A 23,655-nucleotide genomic window follows, 5' to 3' on the forward strand; every position below is an offset into this window, starting at 1 on the left:
ATTTTTTTCTCATCCTTTCAGGCGACTTCCAGGCGATTTAAATATTGTCTTTTAATTTTAATTTTCTTGGTGTGGGATTGGGTGGGAGAGGAGCAGCCGCCATTTGCTACTGTGCCACTTTACTATCCGAAAAGTACTACGGACAAACACTATTTCATGCGTTTTGCTTACGGAACAAAGTGCCATCCGTCATCTTGGATTAGTAAGGAAAAAAAAAAAGAAAAAGAAAATGGCCCCTGCATTATTCTGTTGGCACCCTCTCCCTCTTGTATTTGTCTATTCCCTGAACCATCCTTAAGATTGGCTGCCTTGTGTACTTTCCCTGCTCTCCGATCCTTAAAATTGGCTGCCTTGGGTTCTTCCACTACTCTCATTTAAGGAGCTACTTTGTTTCCTTTTCATTAACCATTCCAAAAGCGTGCATGTGCTATCTTAAGCCCAACAGCTGCTATTTACTGCCGGTCACTCTGCATTCAATATTTTGTTTTATTTGTAACTTTTCTGGGGGGCGCGGCAGCTGCCATTTGTTTCTGCGCCACTTTGGTATCCGAAAAGCACTTAGGCACAAATACATTTGTATTTTTTATGTATCAAACTAAGTGGCATATGTCACCTTAAATCAGTAAAAAGAAAAAAAAATGCCACCCTCCATCAATCCGTAGGGATGCATGTGTGTGGTCACACATGCTCACGCATGTGTCATTACTCATATATATGCAATGAAATGACATGGCCAGCATCAGTGGTGTGCCATCACACCTTGTTTCTCTCTTTTTCCCCTTTGGCGATGCTTCACAGCACTGTAAAAAACACTGATGAAGCAAATAGGTCAGCAAGGCAAGACCTACTAACTTTGCAAACGCCTGTGTTATAAAAGGTTATATCTGGGATAAGGTCGCTTCCTATTACTTTATGCAAGCTCTTCATTACAATTTCCTAGTATCCTTTCATTGTCCTCAACATTTCCTGCTCTTTGTGCCTCCCTTCTACCTTTAATCTTATCCACTCACTCTTATCTTCCTTTTCCACTTCTGCCAAGTACCTCCCCCTTTCTTTTCTCCTTCTAGACTTCCTTTCAAACCCTTTTTGTCTTTGTTGATGTGTTCTGTCTTTTCAACTCTTGCAATTCACAAAGGTTGCTTATCCTGCTAGAGTATTCTTGATACTCCCTTGTTAATCTTTGTATTCTAAAAAAATCCACTGTATTAAAAAAGAAAAAGACGCGCACGTTTATGTCTGAGATTGGGTTACATTCACTCATTAGATAACCTTGCTCTCAAGCTGGCACATTAACAGTAAATGCCAAAAGTGACAAAGAGGAACCCCTAAAGAAATGCCAGATTAAAAAGAAATCATCAAATTTCAGAAATTGTAGAATTTACTTGCTCCACTTATTACTCATGCAAGCTAGAATCGAATTCAAGTTTAAAACACGTGACCATATTTTGCACAATGTCAGATCATCAGAACAATCAATTAAAAATATATGCACCAGTTAGAAATGTTCTCTCTTGGATGGCAATGTTCCTAGAAATGCTGAGAAAAAAATAAAACAAAATCAGGAGTTAGAGATGTTTCTATTTAAAAGGACACATTGCAACTCATTGGGTACAGTGATATGAAGTTTCAGTGAATTCTCAAATTCAGAGATATCACTGAAACTGCTTTCTGCTTTTCATTACAAATTGACCATAAAGAACATGAAGGTGAGTATTATGATACTGATAACCTTTTCACAGCATGGGACAGGTTTGCCAGTTTCTATGGATTCGTAAAGAATGGTGCTATTGCAGCTTTAAACAACAAAATTAGGTCTAGTCACAGTACAGTTGCAGTAGTAGAGTAAGGCTTCATCAATTTGGCGTTGTATCTGGAAATACTGCTACATTAATCATTGATTATTTTCTCCTTAAGAAACCAAGAGCTATAACTTGTAAGTGTGATGTGTGATTGTTAGTTTCTACCCTTGAAGAAACTGGGATGAAAAAAAACTATGTGTCTATCATGTAGGTTGGGTCTTGGGTCAAAGTTGTTTATAAATGGTCAGTCTAATTGTACTAACACATGGCATGGCAGGTGATGCAAACTCCTAATTTAGGAAAAGTGCCAGAAGATGTGAAGAGTATGGCCCTATGAAACTTAATGCAAAAGAGAAAATGGACTGGAGAGAACATCTTTAATGGTAGCCTAGGAGGCCATGCAATTTAGTCATGCAGATATTGCTGCTGTATATATCTCAATGAATAATGTCCAGTTGATCTAAATGAGATAATGAAATAATCAACCATCAATATGTCAAGCATCTGTACATTGCAGAAATAGTACAAATCAGAAAACAGAGAATTAATATTGCCCAGCTGAACTTTTTTGTGAATTTTTCTCTCTGTTGTTGAACTTATGTCCAAGTCAATGGCCTTGTCTTCCAGAGTGCCAGTTATGGGGATCAGATCTTCAGATGCCTACAATGTCATATCAAGATGTTCTTACAAGTGATGCGCATGCCTTTCAGTGGTTAACTACTCTGAAGAAAGTTGGAATTGTGCTTTTAGATGGAGCCCCAACTAGTCAAGGAGAGCTGGTTACACTTGGCAAAAGGATCGGCTTTTTGCGTCTCACATTTTATGGGTGAGTTTAACTTTTAATTGTCCCTTTATTTATATTAAAGGGCAATGAGAACGTTCATGTATGTGAGAATGTTTTAAAACAAATGAAAATAATGTCCATTAATTAACTGAATTGGCAAGCATCAATATGGGGTCAAGAGGAGACATTTCTTATTCGCTTCTCTTTGCTGTTGTAAGCTAGTTGTTGAACTGTGGATATCTACTGGCATTGTTTTAATCAGAGAAGCATTGATCACACTCATTGACTATATACTATATAATGTTACTGATAAAATCTGATAAGAATAAAACAGCAACATTTAGACACTTGGAAGGAATGAAGAAATAACTTCCAGTGATGAATATTACTGACAGTTGTATGTGCAATCAACTTATATGTTGAATTATACCGAAATATGTATTGTTTGTACAATTTAAATAATACTCGAACATTTAGGTCCAACATCTGAATTAAAATTGAGGATTATAGTTTGAGAGCCTTACAGTCCTCATTACAGTGGTTTGTAAGATTAAGTAGATCAGGAATTCGCTGTTGTTTAGATAAATACCCATATGTTTAAAAGGCATTTTGTGAGAAAAGGTATAACTTTGTCCATTATTCCCCCCCACCCCCATTTTTTAACTGGCATGCTGTTTTAGAACTGTCTGTGCCATGGCACGACAAACAAGAGGCGCAAAGCACCGGTGCTCTCCTCCAAAACGTATACTATGAATTGGTTTAATCTAGTTGGCTTATTTAACCTTCCTCTAAAGTCATAGCAAATAGCACAAGAAATACACAAATGGCATGGTGTAGGTAAAGCTGAATTTTTCATGAAGTCTTTCCTATGAATGGAAATGTAAATTCTCTGCCTTAAAAAAGTGTAGAACGATGTTTAAAACACACCTTTACACTTACTCTTCAAATGTAAAAGTACATTTTGATAGATTTAGTGGAAAAGTAATTTAAGAATGTCTACTTTTTGCTGCCTGAGACTACACTAGCTACTCTCAGGTACAGCCCTAATCAATAGGCATCATACACATTCTTTGCTGGCCTGCTAATAACACTGCTACTGGATGACAGTGGCTTGGACCCTAATCTCAGTATGACAGAGATTTTGTCAACAAGTGGTCACATAGCATTGATTAGCCAAATGTCAAGTGGACAAGAACAGATGGCAGAGCAAAGCACAACTTTCACAGTTCTTCCTTTGACTTGGATGTGTCAAATGATTCTACCGGAGCAGTTGCCCTTAGTTCCAGGGCCACTGTAGACTGTATGGATCCATCCCAACCAAAAAATAAATTGGTTTGGGCCCAAACAGAGGAAAGGGCACCTCATCTTCATATGGAAATGACTAGAAAAAGAAGGACCGGAACTTCTCAAAGTGAAGGCTTGCAGGAGCAGTCTTTTTTAGTCCTGACTGGATGATTTGCAGTAACCTAACAGACACGATGTTGGAAAGGAAGCTGGGGAGTTTACAAGAAAATAATTATGACTGAGAGTGGGGAATTCTCTGACCTTTGGTTAGTGCGAGGATAAGACTAGCACCTAACCTACACCACTTCAGAATAGTCCTGATCTGAGAGGAAAACATTTTAAAGAAAAGAAAGAATACTCTGTCTAACTTTTGGAAGTGTCATACCCAAGGATGCCTTACTCCTATGGGCACTCAGAGACTGAAATGTTACCCAAGTGTCAAGCAATCGCCCTTCTGGTAACTGCTCCAGGAACGCAAACAGCAGAGCTTAGGACTCCAGAAATGACCTCCTGACCTCCTAGAACCATTGTTAAAGGGAGACCTGATGCTTAGCAGCTTTTCCTGAGGATCTGAGGGCTCCAAGAGGTTATAGGTGTAACTTTCTAATTAGAAGAGTAGTATTTATCACCTCTAGGATACCTGGACAAACTGCTTAACTCCCCTAAGGAGTGTGCACCTTTATGCGCAAGAAACCCAGGTGCATCACAATTTATGTCATTATTTTCACCTATGAGGACCAGGTCTTGGAGCTGAGGCTTCACCTTGGAGGGCAAAAAAACTAGGTTTGCCTTGTTTGGAGCTTTTTGGCGTGCTAAAAACAGGTTGAGTGGGACCTCACACTAAAGGTATCTGGCCTCCTATATCCTTGCCCAGCTTAAGCTTCTGGCGATGCCCGCTGGTGGATTCTGAAACCCAAAAAAATTGATTGAGTCCAAACATAAACATTTGGACTAGGGCAAGGAGAGAAATCTACTCCAGTGGTGAAGGGACCTTTCAGGTTAGAGAATCCAGATTTGTCCTGCTTTGAGCTATCTTTTGGCATCAAATCAACAGCTTTAGTGGGAGCTTGCAATGTTGTGTCTGACTTTGGGGTTACTCTCGCTGATCTGAACTTTGGGCCTGGTCTGAGTTAAATTGCAACTAGGCACTGATCAACTGTGAACTGGCATTTGAATTGATACTTTGTCTTAACACTTTCACTATTTATTGTTTTGGTGGTGGTGTTTTCTAAAACTGTTGGAACTGCTTGAATGTAAGACATATTTCTCTGGGGAATTGTGTGCTGCTTTCTCCACAGCTGCCAGGTGTTGAGCAGAGTCCCTCCAGAATTTGCTTATTAAGTTGGTAAGAGTACCCCTGGGATCAGTCTCTTGACCATTTCAAGAAAAGTCTCCTAAATTAGTATTAAATAATCATGAAACAAAGCTAAACTATTTTTAGTCATCGTATCCCACCAGTTTCGAGATATCAATTATAGATTTAAAAGGAGATAAGGTTAACATGTTTGAAAATGACAACTTGATCCTATATAGCATGACTCTGAAAACCAATTTGTATCAGTAGATTCTTGCTGGTTAGAGTAAGTGCGTAAATGATTGAGAAAAGTTGAGTTTTTCGATTTTTACTGACGGCACAATGGTTGGATTTGGGCTGGATGGTCATCTGGAGCATGTTTCACGTCAATGGGCTTTCTTTTCAGCTAAAGAATATGTGGTGGATGCAGAAGAAAATAGTTTGTTAAGGATGGCCGTATTTCACCCAGGGCTCAACGTTAAATCTGTTGGCAGAGGCATATGGATGATGTTTCCTCTAGGCATTTGAAAATGATGTTAATACTTTAGAGGTTAATCAAGTGCTGATGAGAAACTTATGAAGTGATTTCAGTATATTTGTTTTGGAGTTCAAGGTTCTTTTGCCACTCTTTTTGCTATCCCTGTCTCCTGTCCCATTACAGTCGTATACCTTACAGTGACAGGAGGCCTACGCAGTTTGGCAGGCAGAAGTAAAGGGAGTTGGCACTGTCAGGCTGAGAGTTGATACTGGTACCATCTACGTCTTGGTGGTTCTCTGGGTATGAAAGGGAAAATTAATCATAATAGGTGGCCATAGTATGTTGAGTTTCGAGAACATGGATTGCAATTTACAGGGTAGTTGTTTCGCCTTTGATGGTCAGTTTTGCTTCCACTGATTATCAGGAAAGGTTGAGCCAACCATAACTCAACGTTGTGCAGGTAGATGTAAAGAGCTATGTAATGTGTTTGTTTGTTGGTGATGCATCAATTTGTTTCGGTCCCATTGGTGTATAGGTAATAGAGTAAGCCATTCCCATCTTCACATACTTTGGAGATAAACCTTGAAGGCATTAATTGACCGGAATGATGCTTATGAGGCTCCACCTCAGAGGTGAGTTGTAAAGGACCATGGATGGAATGAAGGGATGGAGTCGCACTAATGTCTGGAAAACTTACATTCAAGTAGTGACTTAATTGACAGCATCAAATATGTGTATCTCGATTTCAAGGATGGTTATTTTTGTGCCATGGTGTCAACTAAATCAAGACTGAAATGGACCGAGAAAACAAAGATAGTCAAAGAGAGCCTGGTGCTGAGCAAAAAAGAGAATGATATGACGCGATTATACATACTGTCAACGTAAGAAACATTAACTGAACAAACACAATAGGCAATATTATTGATTAAATAATAAATGGATGCAGTGGGAACTGTAGAGGTGAACATGACTGTTTAAATAAGTAGCAAAGTGATTCAGAATTAGAGTTTAAGCATCTACAGAGCAGAACAATCTAGGAATATGGAACAGGCTTGTTGGAAAAAGAACAGACTTTTTTCCATTACAAAAGGGTGCCCTATTCACATTTTACACATATCTGTGGAATTATCGTTGATGTGTGTTTATGGTAAATAATAAAAAACAGGTCTGTTGCTTTGATGTTGGACATGCATTGCTCAAAGAAAACACTTTTTATTGTTGTTTTCAAAACAGAACAGTTAACAGTTTCAGTTCTGAAACTGAACAGTTAACAAATGCTTGAATGATTTAGTATGATTGTTAGAGAGAGGTGAAAATTGATTGAATTTGTAAAAATGTGCAGTATACTTTATTTCGAGATTGTAAAAGATATGTGAATATTAGCTATATAGACATAGAAAGAGACAATTATGTTGTGAAAAGGGTTATTATATAAAGGAGTTCAAATGGCAGTGTTTATTATCCATTTTTTAGTAGAGAAAGACTACATACATGGAGTCCCAGCTTAAGCTCATTGCTAATAAACATAGGGGGTTATTACAACTTTGGAGGAGGTGTTAATCCGTCCCAAATGTGACGGATATACCACCAGCCGTATTACGAGTTCCTTAGGATATAATGGACTCGTAATACGGCTGGTGGTATATCCGTCACTTTACCGTCACTTTTGGGACGGATTAACACCTCCTCCAAAGTTGTAATAACCCCCGTAGTGCCTTAAAGATACTTTGGTGGCACTAAGATGCACCCCTAAATACCATGTGCAAGGGGTGACATTTTCAACCAAGATCATGAATGCCACTCACCTTCAAGTGGTAAATGTAAACTGTTTGTGTCCAGTTCTCCAACCCCAAAAAATACCATATGTAAGATGGGCTATTAGATAGAGCAACATAACGCTGCCCCTCCCACCTACGCACACCATCCCTTCCATTTCACAACATCAGCCACTTCTCATTAAAACCCAGTTGCCAAATAGAAAGAAATAGCAAGATTCTAACGCAATCTCGTCTGTAAAATAACAGAAAAACTTTTTATACAAACGTGTGGTCAAAGGTACACACAGATGAGATAACACCAGTAGACAGGCTACTTTCAAAGGTCCTTCTGAGACATACAGAGAACTCACTGTGCAGCTGCTAAAAGGTCAACAGAAGTATGACATCACCCTCTTCCTGGTTGGGCTTCAGTGACTTCTACTTCCGGCGTTCAGTCTGCTCAAGGTCCGAGGTCCAAGGTTTTAGGTATCCACTAACAAGGTCGAGCCAACATTAGGTCTACACACCATGACAAAACTGTGGTCCTGTGAAATCCTTCATGAATGCGCCATCACTGTACAATAATACGCCCAGCAAAGGAAAAGCTGAAAACCAAATGATGTATTAAATGTCTCCCTTCACTGAAACTTGAACTTGACCCCCTTAAGAACTAATGTAAGCATTAACTGGATCGTACCTCTCACCTCCACAGCACAGCGCACCCTCCTAAGGTCATTGAGGCATCTGTCTTTTTATTTTTCTCTACTTCTGTTGCATTCCATTATTTCCCATACCAAGGTTCGCTCAGAACAAATATCCAAAATAAAACAAAATAACATCTGAGAATATGTATTTTGTATGTAGCTTTAACACTACTAATAGTACTACTGCAACTATTAATAATAATAATAATCGTCATAATGACAATTATAATAATCATAATACATAATTATTTATAATATAAAGTAATACTATTAGTATGTAATGTATATATTCAGTATTGTATAGTAGTTATCGTTTTACTTATTTATACATTTAAACATTGATGGTGGTGTGTATGATATTGTGTGGTGACAATAGCTTCCAGAGAGCCTTCACACTGCTGTATTTTTAACTCTTGTTTTCATATCTCTGTCTCCAACCTCTTATATCCCCATTGGAAATGTGGCTGCCATGCCAGATGCCAGTTCCCATGATGGGGAATTTGGACAACCATGTCAGCCAGGGAAGAGGGAATAACCATACGAGGACCCCTTAACAGACATCCTTCTAGATCGACCGACAACTCTTGCCTAACATGGTACAAGCTCTCTAGTACCCGCTTGGATTCAGGCGTGAGTCCGGACATCTGTTTCTTGACGGCGTGCTACTGTTTGGTTCATGTAACCTGTATGGCCTTTTGGAGGCAATCATCTTGTCTGGTAGCTTGAATGATGTCCTCTTCCGACACGGTCAATGGTCTTGGTATGTCAGCAACATACCTTATATATTCCTCAACCTCTTAGGCATCATGCCATTCCTTTGGAGTAGCCTCCCGACGATGACAGGAAATGTAATCTGCTGGGTTGTTGGAGCCCAGCCGATATTCCAGGCAACACCGATAGTCTTGCAGCTGGAGTAACCATTTTTCGATGCTTGGAGCTGGCTTAGAGGCAGTTCCAGTGAATAGGGGAATGAGGGGATTGTGACCCGTGCTCACCACGAATTGTTGTCCATAGACATAGAGATGGAAGTGTTTGCAGCCCCAATGCACTGCACTGGTCTCTTTTTCAGTTTGTGAGTATCTCTGTTCAGTGTGCATTAGTGACCTACTCGCAAAAGCTATCGGCGACCACTCCTTGTAATCTTGTCTCTGGAGCACCACTGCTCCTAATCCTTTTGGGTCGGCATCAATGGCAATCCTGTATTCCTTTCGAGGGTCAAAATAGTGAAGAATGGTGTCTCCTGACAACGCCTCCTTGGTGGCTTCGAAGGCTGCCTGCTGAGCAGGCCCCTAGACCCATGGCTCTGTGGTCTTTGTTAAAACTTGGAGTGGTTGAGTCAATGACAAAAGGTCATTAATGAAGCGGCCACAATAGTTGACCATTCCGAGGAAACTTCAGACTTCAGTGACCGTCGTGGGAGGAGGGGCTGCCTTGATGTCTTGCAGCTTGCATAGGTCTGGCGCTATCCCCTCTGAGGAGAACACGTACCCAAAGAATTGGATCGTTTGTGTGAGAAACTCACATTTTTGGCGGTGGAGCGTCAGGCCAGAGTCCTTTAACAGTTGAAGCACTCTTTGGAGTCGGGTGATGTGTTCTGGAATTGTCTTGGCATGAACCAGAATATCATTGCTGACAAAAGCAAACAACACAAGTCCTAGGGCTTTGGCTGTCTGGCATCCTAACAGCATTCAGTGCCCTCCTTCAGCCACATATACGGGAACATTAACTGAGCAGGGTCCATAGGCAATGGATGTTTCAAACCGGCCTTTGAGCGAAAGGGGTTGTCCTGTCCGTAGGCATATACTTTACGTTGGTGGCTTTAGGTTGGGGGCAGGACTCATTTGACAATATATTTCTGCTGCTAAGAGATTAATTGAAGCTCCTGTATCAACGACAGCATGGGTGGGGTGTTCACCTAATCATATCTGACATCGTGGGAACTGTTGGCTGGCTGCACGTATCATGAAGAGAGCATGTATGACGTGTTCTTCAGCGTCATTGTCGTCCTTATCACCGCTTCTATCTGGTTGTGTCATGGCTGTATTGACAACGCTGCTTTCCAATTGCGGTTTGCTGGATCTACATACCTTTGCAAAGTGATTTACTTTCCTGCATCCTGCGCATCTTTTTCCTTGTGCTGGGCAGTAGGAGGGTTATGTTGAGGTCCCCCACAGTATCCGCAGGATCTCGGTGTCCGACCAGTGTTTTTTGGTCTTGTCATGTTGGGAGACTGCATCACAGCTTTGACCGGCTCTTCTTTCACTGGTCTTTGGAGTGCCGCTTCCATATGGGATGCTCTAGCTTTGGACGGTGACCTCCCTGATTCTTCGAGGATTCGCTCTCTGAGCTTCAGTGAGGCACATCCCTGGATTAACTGACCCCTTATTTCTTCGGTCTTATCCGCAAATGTGCTGGTGCTCGCCAGCTCCTTCGATCGCACATAAAACAAGTCAATCGATTCTTCCGCTTGGTGGGGGGCTTGCCGGAGTATGAACCGTTCATAATCTGTGTTGTCCATGGGTTCAAAGTGCATGTTGAGGGCTGCTATGAGAGTTAGGTGTGTCTTGGGGGTGGCCTCCATAAGATTCTTTGAACAAAAGGTGCAACTGGGGGATTATTGGACATTTTGGAAATCAGGAAGCGTGAGCTTGCGTGTTGTTAACACTTGTGGCCGCAGCAGTGGAGGAATGGCGACTTCAAATGTCTCTAGCTTACTTGTTAACATTCACTTTCTTTGCAAAATGCCAGGAAGACGGCTGTTTTTGAGTATTAATATGACTGTCCACATTAAAGGTGATACCAGTGTTCTTTTTTTTTTCATAGAGTGTGGAATGTGCTGAACTTTTACCAGAGTTTTGCTGAGCAGAGTGTTGAATCTGCTGTTCTCCAGCACGAGGCACCTGGGGCTGAACGGCAGTACAGCCACGTATTGTGCAGATCGGCTGGCAAGTAGGACGGCTGTGGACACAGTGGGGTGGGGCTCCTCAGCACTGCGAAGGCAGCAGTGTTTTCAGCTGTACAACCGGGCCTCTGCTCCGGCACCCGCAGACACCGGACAGCAGAGGAGGATGTCTCTTCTGGGTGACCAAGTAGCACGAGCACCTCTCGATGAAGTGCGCCTGTCGAAACGTGGACCAGCAGGTGGGTGGTATCCCAGGCTCGTCGCCAACTGCAGTGTGAATGTGACGCACGCGACTTTTACAACACATGCGTGGCATAATAACTGCACAACACCAGGCTTGATATCAGTTTGATATCCAGTCAGATGGGGGATCAGTGCTCACCGCCTTTATTAAAACACTTTCCCCTCGTGACCAACAGGGTCATCGTATGGGGCTCACTCATGAGGGGTCGGGTGGACCTCCCCTCCACCCGACTGTCACGTAATGGTAGTGCCTGCAACCAGTTGCGTCACTGGCGCGACACCACACCTCCGAGTGCATGTGTCTCGCATGCGAGACACTGTTGTTTTTAGTGAAGGACTTGGAGCCCACCTGTCCTTCACCATTTGTTGGTTTGCATGGCACTCTTCTTTGCAGCCTCGTAATTTGTCAAGCCATGCCTGGCGTAATTTCCGTTCCTGTGTGTGGATCACGGATCAAGCACTAATTAATTTCAACTTAATTAGTATCCTTCCACTACTCCCGACATGATCGAGGTACTATTTTGTTCATTTTAACTTCCAGTGCCCTGCAAACAGAGGGCTTGTGAACCGTAAAACTTGCCCAGCAGGGCAAACAAAATTGCAAAGTTTTATTTTTTAAAGCTAACTTTTTTATTTTGTTAAGTTGTCTTTTCCTAGTTTCCACTCATGTTTTCTTTTGTTTTGCTCATTAGCGCTGTTGTCAAAAGATAACAATTAACTTGTTTGAAATATGCAAGACGTATTGCATTGCAAATGCTTGTTTTTTATGTTGCTGCCAGCCTCTGGGTTGTAGGTGGTGTTTTTGTAAATGATAACTAAAATATTTCAATAAATAGAATTGATGCTAAACAGTGAATCTTTATAGACTCTGATATCTAGTCTTTACGTGCCTTCTCAATCTATTTCCCACTTATTTGATGGTTGCCCTACATTCAGTAGACCGGTTTGTTCGCTTATGAGTTCTAACAAAGTTTTATTGGTAGTTCCTCATCATAAGGTGCTCCCCAGAAGGTAGAGATGAGTGTCAGTCTTAGCAGCAAATGCTTGGACGAGCCCTTCTTTAGTAAACTTTAAAATCATTTAAAAATGTATCTTTATAAATACTGTCCAGCTACTGTCCTGAATTAAGCCATGAGTAAGATGGCCAAGGCTTTGAAGCCCCTTGGCATTAGGACCTATACAGGTACCGTTAGTAGTACTAGTTAGTGGTATCAGTCACAAAATTGTGTTTGACAAACTAAATTTGTGGTTAGTTAAACCTTGCACTTGATGACAAAATGATGGCTTTAGTGCAAACAGCACAACATCCTGCTCCTACCCTGAAGTACATCTACTGGATTATGATCCAGCACTAAGTATTTCAATGGGAAATCCCTACAATCAAAGTTCTTGCTTCTCAGGCAGTCAGCACTGCAAAGGCTTGCACATCTACCTTCTCCTCCACATGTATGGACTGCACTCGTTTTTCATAGTAGCCTTATCCATATTCCTCAAATATATTTCCACAATTCCCTTTAAGCTTCTTCGCTCACCTTCTCCTTCATGGAAAAGCAATGTGAAGCATCTGGCTTATGAGGTGATATATGTGCGAGGCAATAACTTGACTAATACAATGTAGCACACTCTTGCTGTTTCTGATGTTAGATAGAATTACATCCAGCCCTTCTGAATACTAGAAAGAATCCTCATAGTAGTTCTTTCGCTGTGTAAAGGCATTGTAACATGCAATCTCTGAAGCAGTAAATTCTGTTTATAACATGTCAATGCTGTTGTACAGATCGATTCTTTCCCAGAGAACATATGGTTATAGATTTAAAATACTCAGTTCTGATTTAAAAAAAATGGAGCACTTGCAAGTCACAATGAGGTATCATAGATATTCCACTTCTTTCCTTCTTACCATAAACTGGTGCATGAGATTCATAAGTCAGGAGTTGCATTATGAGTCGTGGTGGGGCATCAGAAACGTGAATGAAACAAACCACAGCATGCACCTAATAAGTGGGCTACAGACTGCCGATTTCATATAAAGGAGGGGTAGACAAAGTGGAAGAATACTGTGGAATACTTGAAGTCTGTTTCTTTTGTGGAAGCAATGCAGCTAAAAAATGCTATACTTAAGCAGTGTTATCCAAGGAAGAGCGCACTCCCACGTAGTCCTTGACTGGGGTGGAGTTAGAGGGTCCCAAGTCAAATGGGGTTTCCAACTTGACAACGCTTAATAACTATGTGGGAGTGTCCTTCCCCTTGGATAATATTGCTATTGTAAATCAGACCCTTACAATATGGGGTGGAATTCACAAAATTGTTTGTTAGCTGTTGTTTTTTTCAAGTGATTATTTAGGTAGAAAGTTACAAGAAGCATACCTGCTGGATTTATTTTGCCCTTACGGCTCTGCCATTTTTCCCATTGAAATGAACTTTAGTAGTAGTGAATGCTTTCTTTTGACTGTCCCAAAAAGGCTGATGGCACATTTTAGTCACAATATAAATCATTTGTGAATAGCATCCTACTAATTTTCGGAATTGTAGTAAGTTCAAGGTCATTGTCACCCTGTGAAAAATCTGATCCTCTGCTGGGATTTGATAAATTATGTATGAGAGGAAACTGATTTCTCTCATGATTTTCTTGTAGCTGTCATGGAATGTGCTCCAGAAGCTAAAATGATAAAGCATGTTCTATACATTCCTCAGTCATATGATGAAAACGCCCGAAGTGCTATGTAAAACATGTTCTTCCAACAGCAGCAGCAGTCTATCAGCTGATTGCCGAGTGTTCTACTACCGTTTCACCGCAGAGTTGTTACAAATAACTATGGTGCTAACATTTTACATTATTGACAAACTGAGGCCATACTGAATGCCATGTTGTTGGAATAAAAGTTGAAACTGAAAGCATTTTATGACTAGACTGGAGACGAGGATTGCTCCTTCTATTGTTTTAGTTAGTGCAGCCACTTACAAGCACTCCAATTCGATCACCTGTCCTTTAATTAGAAGCAATAGTTTGAATGGCGACGGCAATGAATTTAAATATGAGGTAATTATGACAGAATAAGCTAAAGTACAATAGAATCAATGATGAGCCATGCATCATATGATGAATGGATAACTTTGGTAATACACAGTGCTGTGCGGTGCACCCTCATCCGTGTCTAAGATTGACAAGCAGAGATGTCTCTCATTGAAAGAGCTCATCAAGTCTTCTTCCGACACCATTATCGGACACCTGTCCGTTCCTAAAGCGTATTGTTCTAAGGGCTTGTGAATGAGTCAGGCTCACTACATCCTGAAAGGATGTTAAACTATTGAAAATAAATCCTTTGCTTAGCCCTATGTGTTTATTGTCTCCAGGCTTCTGCTGAGCAAGTGCTACCACCCAGGCGCTCCAAAACAAGAACATGTTTTAAGACTAATTGTAGGGCCAGCTGTTTTCACCATATAGGCAGGAAAGCATTTTCTAGTACCAAGGGCTGCGCTGCAGATTTGGTTATTGTGGTGGTCTTGAGTTTGTGCACAACTAAAGGGTGATTGTGGAATCTTCCAACTGTTGTCTTAATCATCTCACATGCCCTGAACAGTGTAAGATGACGCAACAGCTAGGAGGGGGCATCTACTTGTAGTACATTCAATAGTCGCTTGTGAAAATAAATCATATAGGTCTTTGCAGGTATGTTTCTGCTCTTTTCATGAACCATGTGTGCACTGATTTGATTGTTTTGTTGCACTGTCTGCGCTGTGGAAGTCATTCTGGTGGGTATTAGCCATATTTTGGGCATCAACTAAGTTTTATAGATATCTTGGGTCATTCATTTCAGCATAGTCTAGTCCAGTATTTCCTTTTGCAGACCAGAACTTTAATCCAAATCAAAGAGCCAGGACTACAACTCCTAGAAAACACTGGGATGTACAGTAACAATCCGGTATAGAGCTATAGGGCCACGGAACTCACACAGTAATTTTCACACAGTTTTACACAGAATGTCATCATTCAAATTGATCAAGGTAATTCCCTATTTCATGTTACTTGATTACCATGTCCAATGGACGAAAAGCAAGTGTGTCCAATGAAGTATTGCATATTTCTGTGTGTCCTTTTCACAGAACTTTATCTTTCACAAAAAGTTGAGAAATATAAATGAAGAGTAATATGAGAGGAGGCATTTTTTATAAGTCACCAGGTTGGAACTAGGCGTGGGCAGGACTCGCAGAGTTTCACTCTATGGACTTCTGCTGAGTTACATGAAAACTATGTGAGAATCCGTGGAGTTCTGCAAACAGGTGGAAATCTGGACGTCGCGCTGCTCGCACAGATTTTTAGCAATGGAATTGCGTTCCATGCTGAAAAATAAGCGTGGATGGCACAACGTAGCACGCCAGAGCGTGCTGCTTCTTGAGTTGGTTTCTTACTGCTGTCATGAACCCAGCTGTCACAACCCCTCTTGTGCCCTCTATGCCATGGGTTTTACACATCTGGCTTATGTAATCCTTCACTTGTGGCACCTTTCTGTCTTGTGCAACTCATGGCCCCCCTCCTAAAGCTTTTGAACCATTAAACCTCCTGTATTTTTACTAGTTTGTTATGTCTTGCACCTGCAGTTGAACAAGGTGTTTCCTGGGAATTTAGCTGACCTGTTGATATCTGCCCTGACCTACTGACTTTTACCATGATGCTCTTGGGTTCAATTAAACTGTTGTTTCCAACTGCCATTTGCACCTGCCACCTGAAAGAAGTCATTTACATTTGTATAACACATGTTCTTCCTTAGGTTCCTTGGAAACTTCCAATATTCCATATGAGACATGTGCCTTTCTGAAACAGTCTCTCTTTGCAGCATAAATACCCCATCTGAACCTGAATCTGGGGTTGACCCCATTCCGATCCTGTGCAGACACATTCCCTGCACTCATGTCCTGAGTTGGCTGGAACTGCCAGTGCACTAGTCTTCCAAGCCTTCCTGCTGAACCTGTGATCCTGAATCCTGCGACGCTCCCAGTGTCTACATTCTTGGCTATAATTCCGCTTCTTCTTTGGCTTCTTGAACCACAGGCTCCTGTTTGTCTTTGGATTCCAGTTTAAATATTAAGACAAGGCTAAGTACTTGAATCTCACCTTAATGTGCACTAATCCATAGTTTAGTTTAAATAATCCAAGACTGAGTTTTGTGATGGTGTGAATACGTTCTTGGAGATTGGACATACAGGGAGTGCAGAATTATTAGGCAAATGAGTATTTTGACCACATCATCCTCTTTATGCATGTTGTCTTACTCCAAGCTGTATAGGCTCGAAAGCCTACTACCAATTAAGCATATTAGGTGATGTGCATCTCTGTAATGAGAAGGGGTGTGGTCTAATGACATCAACACCCTATATCAGGTGTGCATATTTATTAGGCAACTTCCTTTCCTTTGGCAAAATGGGTCAAAAGAAGGACTTGACAGGCTCAGAAAAGTCAAAAATAGTGAGATATCTTGCAGAGGGATGCAGCACTCTTAAAATTGCAAAGCTTCTGAAGCGTGATCATCGAACAATCAATCGTTTCATTCAAAATAGTCAACAGGGTCGCAAGAAGCGTGTGGAAAAACCAAGGCGCAAAATAACTGCCCATGAACTGAGAAAAGTCAAGCGTGCAGCTGCCACGATGCCACTTGCCACCAGTTTGGCCATATTTCAGAGCTGCAACATCACTGGCGTGCCCAAAAGCACAAGGTGTGCAATACTCAGAGACATGGCCAAGGTAAGAAAGGCTGAAAGACGACCACCACTGAACAAGACACACAAGCTGAAACGTCAAGACTGGGCCAAGAAATATCTCAAGACTGATTTTTCTAAGGTTTTATGGACTGATGAAATGAGAGTGAGTCTTGATGGGCCAGATGGATGGGCCCGTGGCTGGATTGGTAAAGGGCAGAGAGCTCCAGTCCGACTCAGACGCCAGCAAGGTGGAGGTGGAGTACTGGTTTGGGCTGGTATCATCAAAGATGAGCTTGTGGGGCCTTTTCGGGTTGAGGATGGAGTCAAGCTCAACTCCCAGTCCTACTGCCAGTTCCTGGAAGACACCTTCTTCAAGCAGTGGTACAGGAAGAAGTCTGCATCCTTCAAGAAAAACATGATTTTCATGCAGGACAATGCTCCATCACACGCGTCCAAGTACTCCACAGCGTGGCTGGCAAGAAAGGGTATAAAAGAAGGAAATCTAATGACATGGCCTCCTTGTTCACCTGATCTGAACCCCATTGAGAACCTGTGGTCCATCATCAAATGTGAGATTTACAAGGAGGGAAAACAGTACACCTCTCTGAACAGTGTCTGGGAGGCTGTGGTTGCTGCTGCACGCAATGTTGATGGTGAACAGATCAAAACACTGACAGAATCCATGGATGGCAGGCTTTTGAGTGTCCTTGCAAAGAAAGGTGGCTATATTGGTCACTGATTTGTTTTTGTTTTGTTTTTGAATGTCAGAAATGTATATTTGTGAATGTTGAGATGTTATATTGGTTTCACTGGTAATAATAAATAATTGAAATGGGTATATATTTGTTTTTTGTTAAGTTGCCTAATAATTATGCACAGTGATAGTCACCTGCACACACAGATATCCCCCTAACATAGCTAAAACTAAAAACAAACTAAAAACTACTTCCAAAAATATTCAGCTTTGATATTAATGAGTTTTTTGGGTTCATTGAGAACATGGTTGTTGTTCAATAATAAAATTAATCCTCAAAAATACAACTTGCCTAATAATTCTGCACTCCCTGTAGTATGAGTCCCTCAGACCTGAAAAGGCCCAATGCTCTGGACCCTTTTTTTGGAAGAGTCCCAATGTTTTTATACCTGAACTGAAGGTTTTTTCTACAGTACTTCTTGACTTTTTTTCAAGTTTTGAATAAGCTTCTAGTGCACAAACATGCATTCAAGTTTTGACTAGAACCTACTTCTAGGGAGTGCTAGAAAACTCCAGTTTATTTTCTGCTCTTTTATGTAATATTTATGATGAAACCTGTAAATATGCATTTTTTGTAAACAATTGCTAAAACATTATGAGCCAAGAGTTGTTGGTAAGCTATTCTTCTCGTTATTTCTCATGCTCCGCATATGCATCAACAGTAACAAGGCCCAGGGAGTTTAGACCTTTCTAGGCAGTGACACAAGGCAGCTGAGCAGGCCAGTGAATTCACTGTATCTCTTCTTGTTTTATCCCACCCCCACTTTATCAAGGACGCAGTGGGTGAATTAGGGTTGATCTTACCTGATTTCATTCCCTGCCTTGGGCAGGATTGGAGGTCCAGCATCATCTTCGCAGTAGGAATCAGGTGAGTGTGTGACATCTGCGAAAGGGCACCACCGCCTGCGTTGGATTAATCTTTCTGGGTACCCTCCTAGCGCCCGAAAATTGAGCCAGGGGATACAAGTTTTTGCTTGAGCTCCCCGACTTACCATTGGAGAGTCGCACGTGAAAAAAGACTCCGCCATGCTGCAGTTGGGGGAATATGGCCAGAACTCTGCATTGCAAGTTGTTCGAAATTGGTTTTCTAGTTGACAGAGGTCTTCATCGTGTCCAAGAAGGGACCACAATCCTAGTCAGGGTAATTCAGATAAGCGCCCTAAATTAATCTGTGCTTATCCTCTCATTCCTTGGCACAGAGCAGTCTCGCTTATCTGAAGAGGCAATGTTTAAAGTATTTGTGCAACATTTAAATTACAGCAAACATAGTGAAAACATGACAAAATACACCACACCAGTTTGAAGAAATAAAGAATATTTCTGAGTAAAACAAGACCTAAAAGACAACAATCCAATTAGTAGAAGTTCGAGACATGCATTTTTAAAGAATGAACTGCAATATAGTGCTTAGACATCAATAGCACTAAAAGGTTACTTGAGGTTGCGCTAGACTGGGGTAAATCCAAAGTTCATGCCGACCACATTGAAGAGCAGTCTGGCAACAGAACCCACGCAGAGTCCATTAAAAAGTGCCTTGGATGGAGGGTCGTGTTGAGGAGGCGATGCAGCGCTTCCGATCCACACAGTACGGGGGATGCATCAGCGTTGAGCCATGCAGTCGTCGAAGCATTGTCCTCGAGGTGCAATGTTGAACCCCTTGCAATGAAGGCAATGCGTTATCATCGAACCGTGCAGCCGGCGATACGAAGGCGAAGGGCCGGGGCTGGTGGTGATGTGTCGATCCTTAGCTGCCCAGTCAGCTATGCAGGGTCCTCGACTTCAGCAGCAGCGGCGATGGGTCGGTATTGAGGTAGGATGCAGCGGTTCTGATTGGCTCAATAATGTCAATGCACCAATTTGTGCAGGAAAAAGGCTATAGATCAAGGCCCAGGAATGGATTGGCACCTCTTGGCAGGGTAGGACTCACAGCTGGCAGAGTCTAGCAGCTGTGCAGAGTTGGAGGAAGTCGTTGTTGGCCCTGAGACTTCAGAACAGGATGCAAGCCAGCAAGCCCTTGGAGTCACTTTGGTTCTGGGTATGTAAAGATGCAGGTCCAGTCCTTCTCACTCCCAAGATGGAGGGCAGCTGCAGCAAGATAGGCACATCAAAGCAGCAGTCCAGAAAAGTCCAGCAGAGTTCCAGTAGAGTGACAGTCCCTTTAGGAGTACAGCAGTCTTTCTTGCTGGCAGGATGTTCTCCAGTCCAAACGTGTACTTATTTGGTGGACTTTGGGGTCCAGTACTTACCCAGTTGAACCTTTGAAGTGAGGGAGACTTCAAAGAGAGGTCTTTGAAGTGCACAAGCCTTCCTTCCCTGGCTTCAGACACTCTACAGGGGGTTATGCAGCTCTTTGTTTGGAGACCGGCACAGCCCTTTTCAGGTGTATGTGTCAGCTCATCTCTCCCAAGTAGCCCAGGAAGGCCCATCAACCTGGTGATGGGCCATCGGGGTGTGACTACCTAGAGGGAATGCACAAAGCCCAGCTGTCAGTCATCCACCCCAGATGTATATTCAGAGACATGTAGAGGCACAGAATGGTTAAAGTAAGAAAATACCAAAGTTCTAAAAGTGGCATTTTCAGTCTTACAGTTTGAAATCCCACTTCACCATAAGTTGTGATTTTGAATTGTGAGTCTAGAGACACCAAAATCAAAATTTCTATCTTTTCCCAATTGGAAATTACACTCAAAGACTGTTTCAAGGTAATTCAAGTGTTAACCTATGTAAGATATAGACCTTGCAGTAGTGAAGTGAATTTAGTAGTTTTTCACTACCAGGACATGTTAACCTTAAAGTTACATGTCCAACCTATTAAATACACTATACCCTGCACTTGATGCTAGCTAGAGCCTGCCTTAGGGTGTCTTACATCTAATAAAGGGGACAGTTCGGGAATGTCAAGTGAATGCACCTGCCAGGTCGACATGGCAGTTTAAACTTCACATCCCAAGATTGAAACATGTTTAAAGGGCTACTGAACTTCACATTCCAAGCCTGAAACATGTTTATGGGGTTACTGTTGTGGGTTGTACACTCAGTGCTGCAGGCCCACTAGCAGAATAATTTACAAGCCCTTGGCACATATAGTGAACTGGACTAGGGACTTACAAATAAATTAAACATGTCAGTTGTGGATAAGCTAATAATACCATGTTTAGAGTACAGAGCACCTGCACTTTAGAACTGGTTAGCAGTTCTAAAGTGCACAGAATCCTAAAGCCAGCAAAAATGAAATTAGAAAAACGGGAGGTCAGAAGGCAAAAAGGCAGGGAAAACCTATACAGGTGTAACATGAAGTGGCCAAAATTCTGCCAACGTAGCAGAATTTAGTACCCATTCCTAGTTGAAAGAAGAGGCAAGTGTGAATAATACTTTTTTATAATTCCATTTGATTTATTGATGTAGTGTAAAATGTGCATCCTTTCCTTAGACTGTTATGCGGTATGCATGTGTTCCCTCCTTGAAATTCAAATTTGGAAACAAGAAAAAGGACTTAGGTGTTGAAAAGTAGCCTTGACATAAGCTTTCCCAAGACCAGTGTTTCCCAAAGTGTGTGACGTGGCACCCCGGTTCGCCATCAGAACTCACAAGGGGCACTGCACACTTCTTGGGAACACTGGAAATGCATTCCCTGTAGTATGAAAGAGAAAGACTTGCAGTGGAAACAAATCAAACATGATGGGTTTTACAATTTACATCGTAACACTGCAAAAACCTAATAAGTTAAATTTATTTGCACTGTGATTCTTTCTCTTTCATACTACCATACGACTCCATTCTAAAGACGTTACGTTTAGAACTGAGCCATACGGTAGTATGAATAAGAAAGAATCACAGTGCAAGTAAATCAAACTTGTAAGGTTTTTGTAATGTGCAGTTGCGGCCCGAGTATCCCATGTAGGAATGTCATGTGGGGGAGTTATGGAAGCCGCACCTGTCAGTGTCTGGATTGGTTTGGACCAGCGCATGACGTCTTGCCGAATAAATAAAGAGCTTTTCTGCTTAGGCAGGGCCAGGCACAATCAGGACAGTGATGGAGTGGTATTGCTGTCTGTGTTCTTCAGCTACTCATGAAAAGCGGGTAATTATCAAATCACATACATGCCAACATTTAAGAGGAGAGTAGGCGGTTTAAAAAACATAATCGGGAGAATGTACTTCTCCCATTCAGGCCTGAATCGGATCCATTGTCATCTGTGGGACTTGCAAGTGTGGGGGTTGCTGCAGGATCCGATATCAAAAATGCTAATATGCTTTTTTTTACCCTGCCAGGAGCAAGGAGAAAGTGCTATGGAAGGCAGAAAGAGTGTGACAAAAATGTTGTGCACTGGCCTGCAGCAGCGGATTACTGTCTGCGCATACTCCAAGTCATCCAAGACAGGTCCCTGTCGCAGATGCCCTTTATTGGCTTCATCCTAATTATTTTCAGACAGAAAAATGTAAGTGCCCCCGAGGCCTGGTTTACATCCCCCCACCTGTAAAGAAAAGTGACATAACGGGTAGCCACAGCCAATGGCCATTAGCTCAAGGGAGCCACGGCTCAAAAAAAATTCTGAACCACTGTCTTAAGTGGCTGGATGCTGACTTTAATTAAAGAGTAGGTGATTCAGTTCCCAGAAGTCCAGAAGCTGTCACATCATTTCGATCTCCAAGATGTTGGTGGTGAAAAGGAAATTGTCATGAATCTATAATTGATCAGGATTCTGGTGTCAACAGATATGTGTTTTCTCCGAAGGGGAGTGATGATGGCATGTTACAATAGAACAAGGAATGTCCAGAGAAGAGGGTGGTGTTAGGTTAGTTGTGTCTGTTGTAGTTGATGTGTGATTTGAATGTGTGATGGGGCTGAAGAATCATATGTGCCAGGTGGCACAGAACACTTTAAGAGGAGAATTTGGTGGCCGGATTCAGAACCATTCAATGCAAGCTCCAGTGCAACTTTTTTATAATCATTAAAAGTCAGGCAAGGGTTTAATATAAAAGTAGGTATTAGCCTACAAACATAATAAATATGTACAAATCCCACGGCACGTAGGTAGAAATAATCCTTTATTTTTAGTATTATTCAGGAATAAATAGTAACACGATAAGACCTCCAGCATAAGCTCCTCATCATCCAGCTTCCAACTCCTTCTCCCCCATCATTCCAGAATCCCCCCTCTCCATAGATTCTGAATCTAAACCCAAGGATCATTACATCATTACTACACCATCTTGTTAAGCTCTTCCCTCCATTCTAGTCCATTAGCCAAGGACAATTGAATATTATCCATAACAATTCGATTAATCCTTTCTACTAGGCCATTAGCCTGTGGTCTAAATAAGGCAATCATTTCATGTCTAATTCCCAATCCCGTAAAAAACTCCGACATTTTCTCTGAAACTAACTGCACCCCATTGTCAGTAACTAAGACCTTGGGTGTGCCTTCCTCCAAAAACGTATATTTAAGAAATTCAATAACATTGCCAGTTGTTATGTGTTCCATGCTCCTGACTACAAACCATTTGCTGTGGTAATCCACCAAAACTACTAAGAACCTATTTCTCCTTCCAAGTTTATCTACCGGGCCAATGAAATCTAGAGCTAATTTCTCCCATGGTCTTGAAGGGAATCGTACACACTCGATAGGTGGCTGTCTAACTATCCTAGATTTGTCACTATTGGCACACGCTGCACATTCACTTACAACTTGTTCCACATCCCTATCCATTCCAGGCCACCAGTACGATTGTCTTAACCTCCTCTTTGTCATACTTCTTCCTAAATGACCCTCATGTACAATTCTTATTAACTTCATCCTAAGTTTCGTTGGTGGTACCACTCTTCCATGTGTAAATATCCTTTGATCATGTACACTCAGTTCATCTTTTACCATTAAATATTGCTTCAAATCTTGCAAACCACCACCAACCTTACCAGAACCGCTTATAAATTTCTTTAGTTCATTATACTCTCTAT

At 41.7% G+C, this 23,655-nt stretch overlaps 1 protein-coding gene across 1 annotated transcript in view; it reads left to right on the forward strand.

Moving 5' to 3' along the window:
• Positions 1-23,655, forward strand: part of BBOX1 (gamma-butyrobetaine hydroxylase 1) — a 448,234-nt gene that overhangs the window by 278,760 nt on the left and 145,819 nt on the right. Inside the window, exon 4 of the mRNA XM_069221961.1 lies at positions 2,427-2,625. Within this exon, the coding sequence (XP_069078062.1) occupies positions 2,427-2,625 (199 nt within the window). The remainder of the gene's footprint in view (positions 1-2,426; positions 2,626-23,655) is intronic.

The sequence above is a fragment of the Pleurodeles waltl genome, chromosome 3_1 (assembly GCF_031143425.1).
Source record: "Pleurodeles waltl isolate 20211129_DDA chromosome 3_1, aPleWal1.hap1.20221129, whole genome shotgun sequence".
Lineage (NCBI taxonomy): Eukaryota > Metazoa > Chordata > Amphibia > Caudata > Salamandridae > Pleurodeles > Pleurodeles waltl.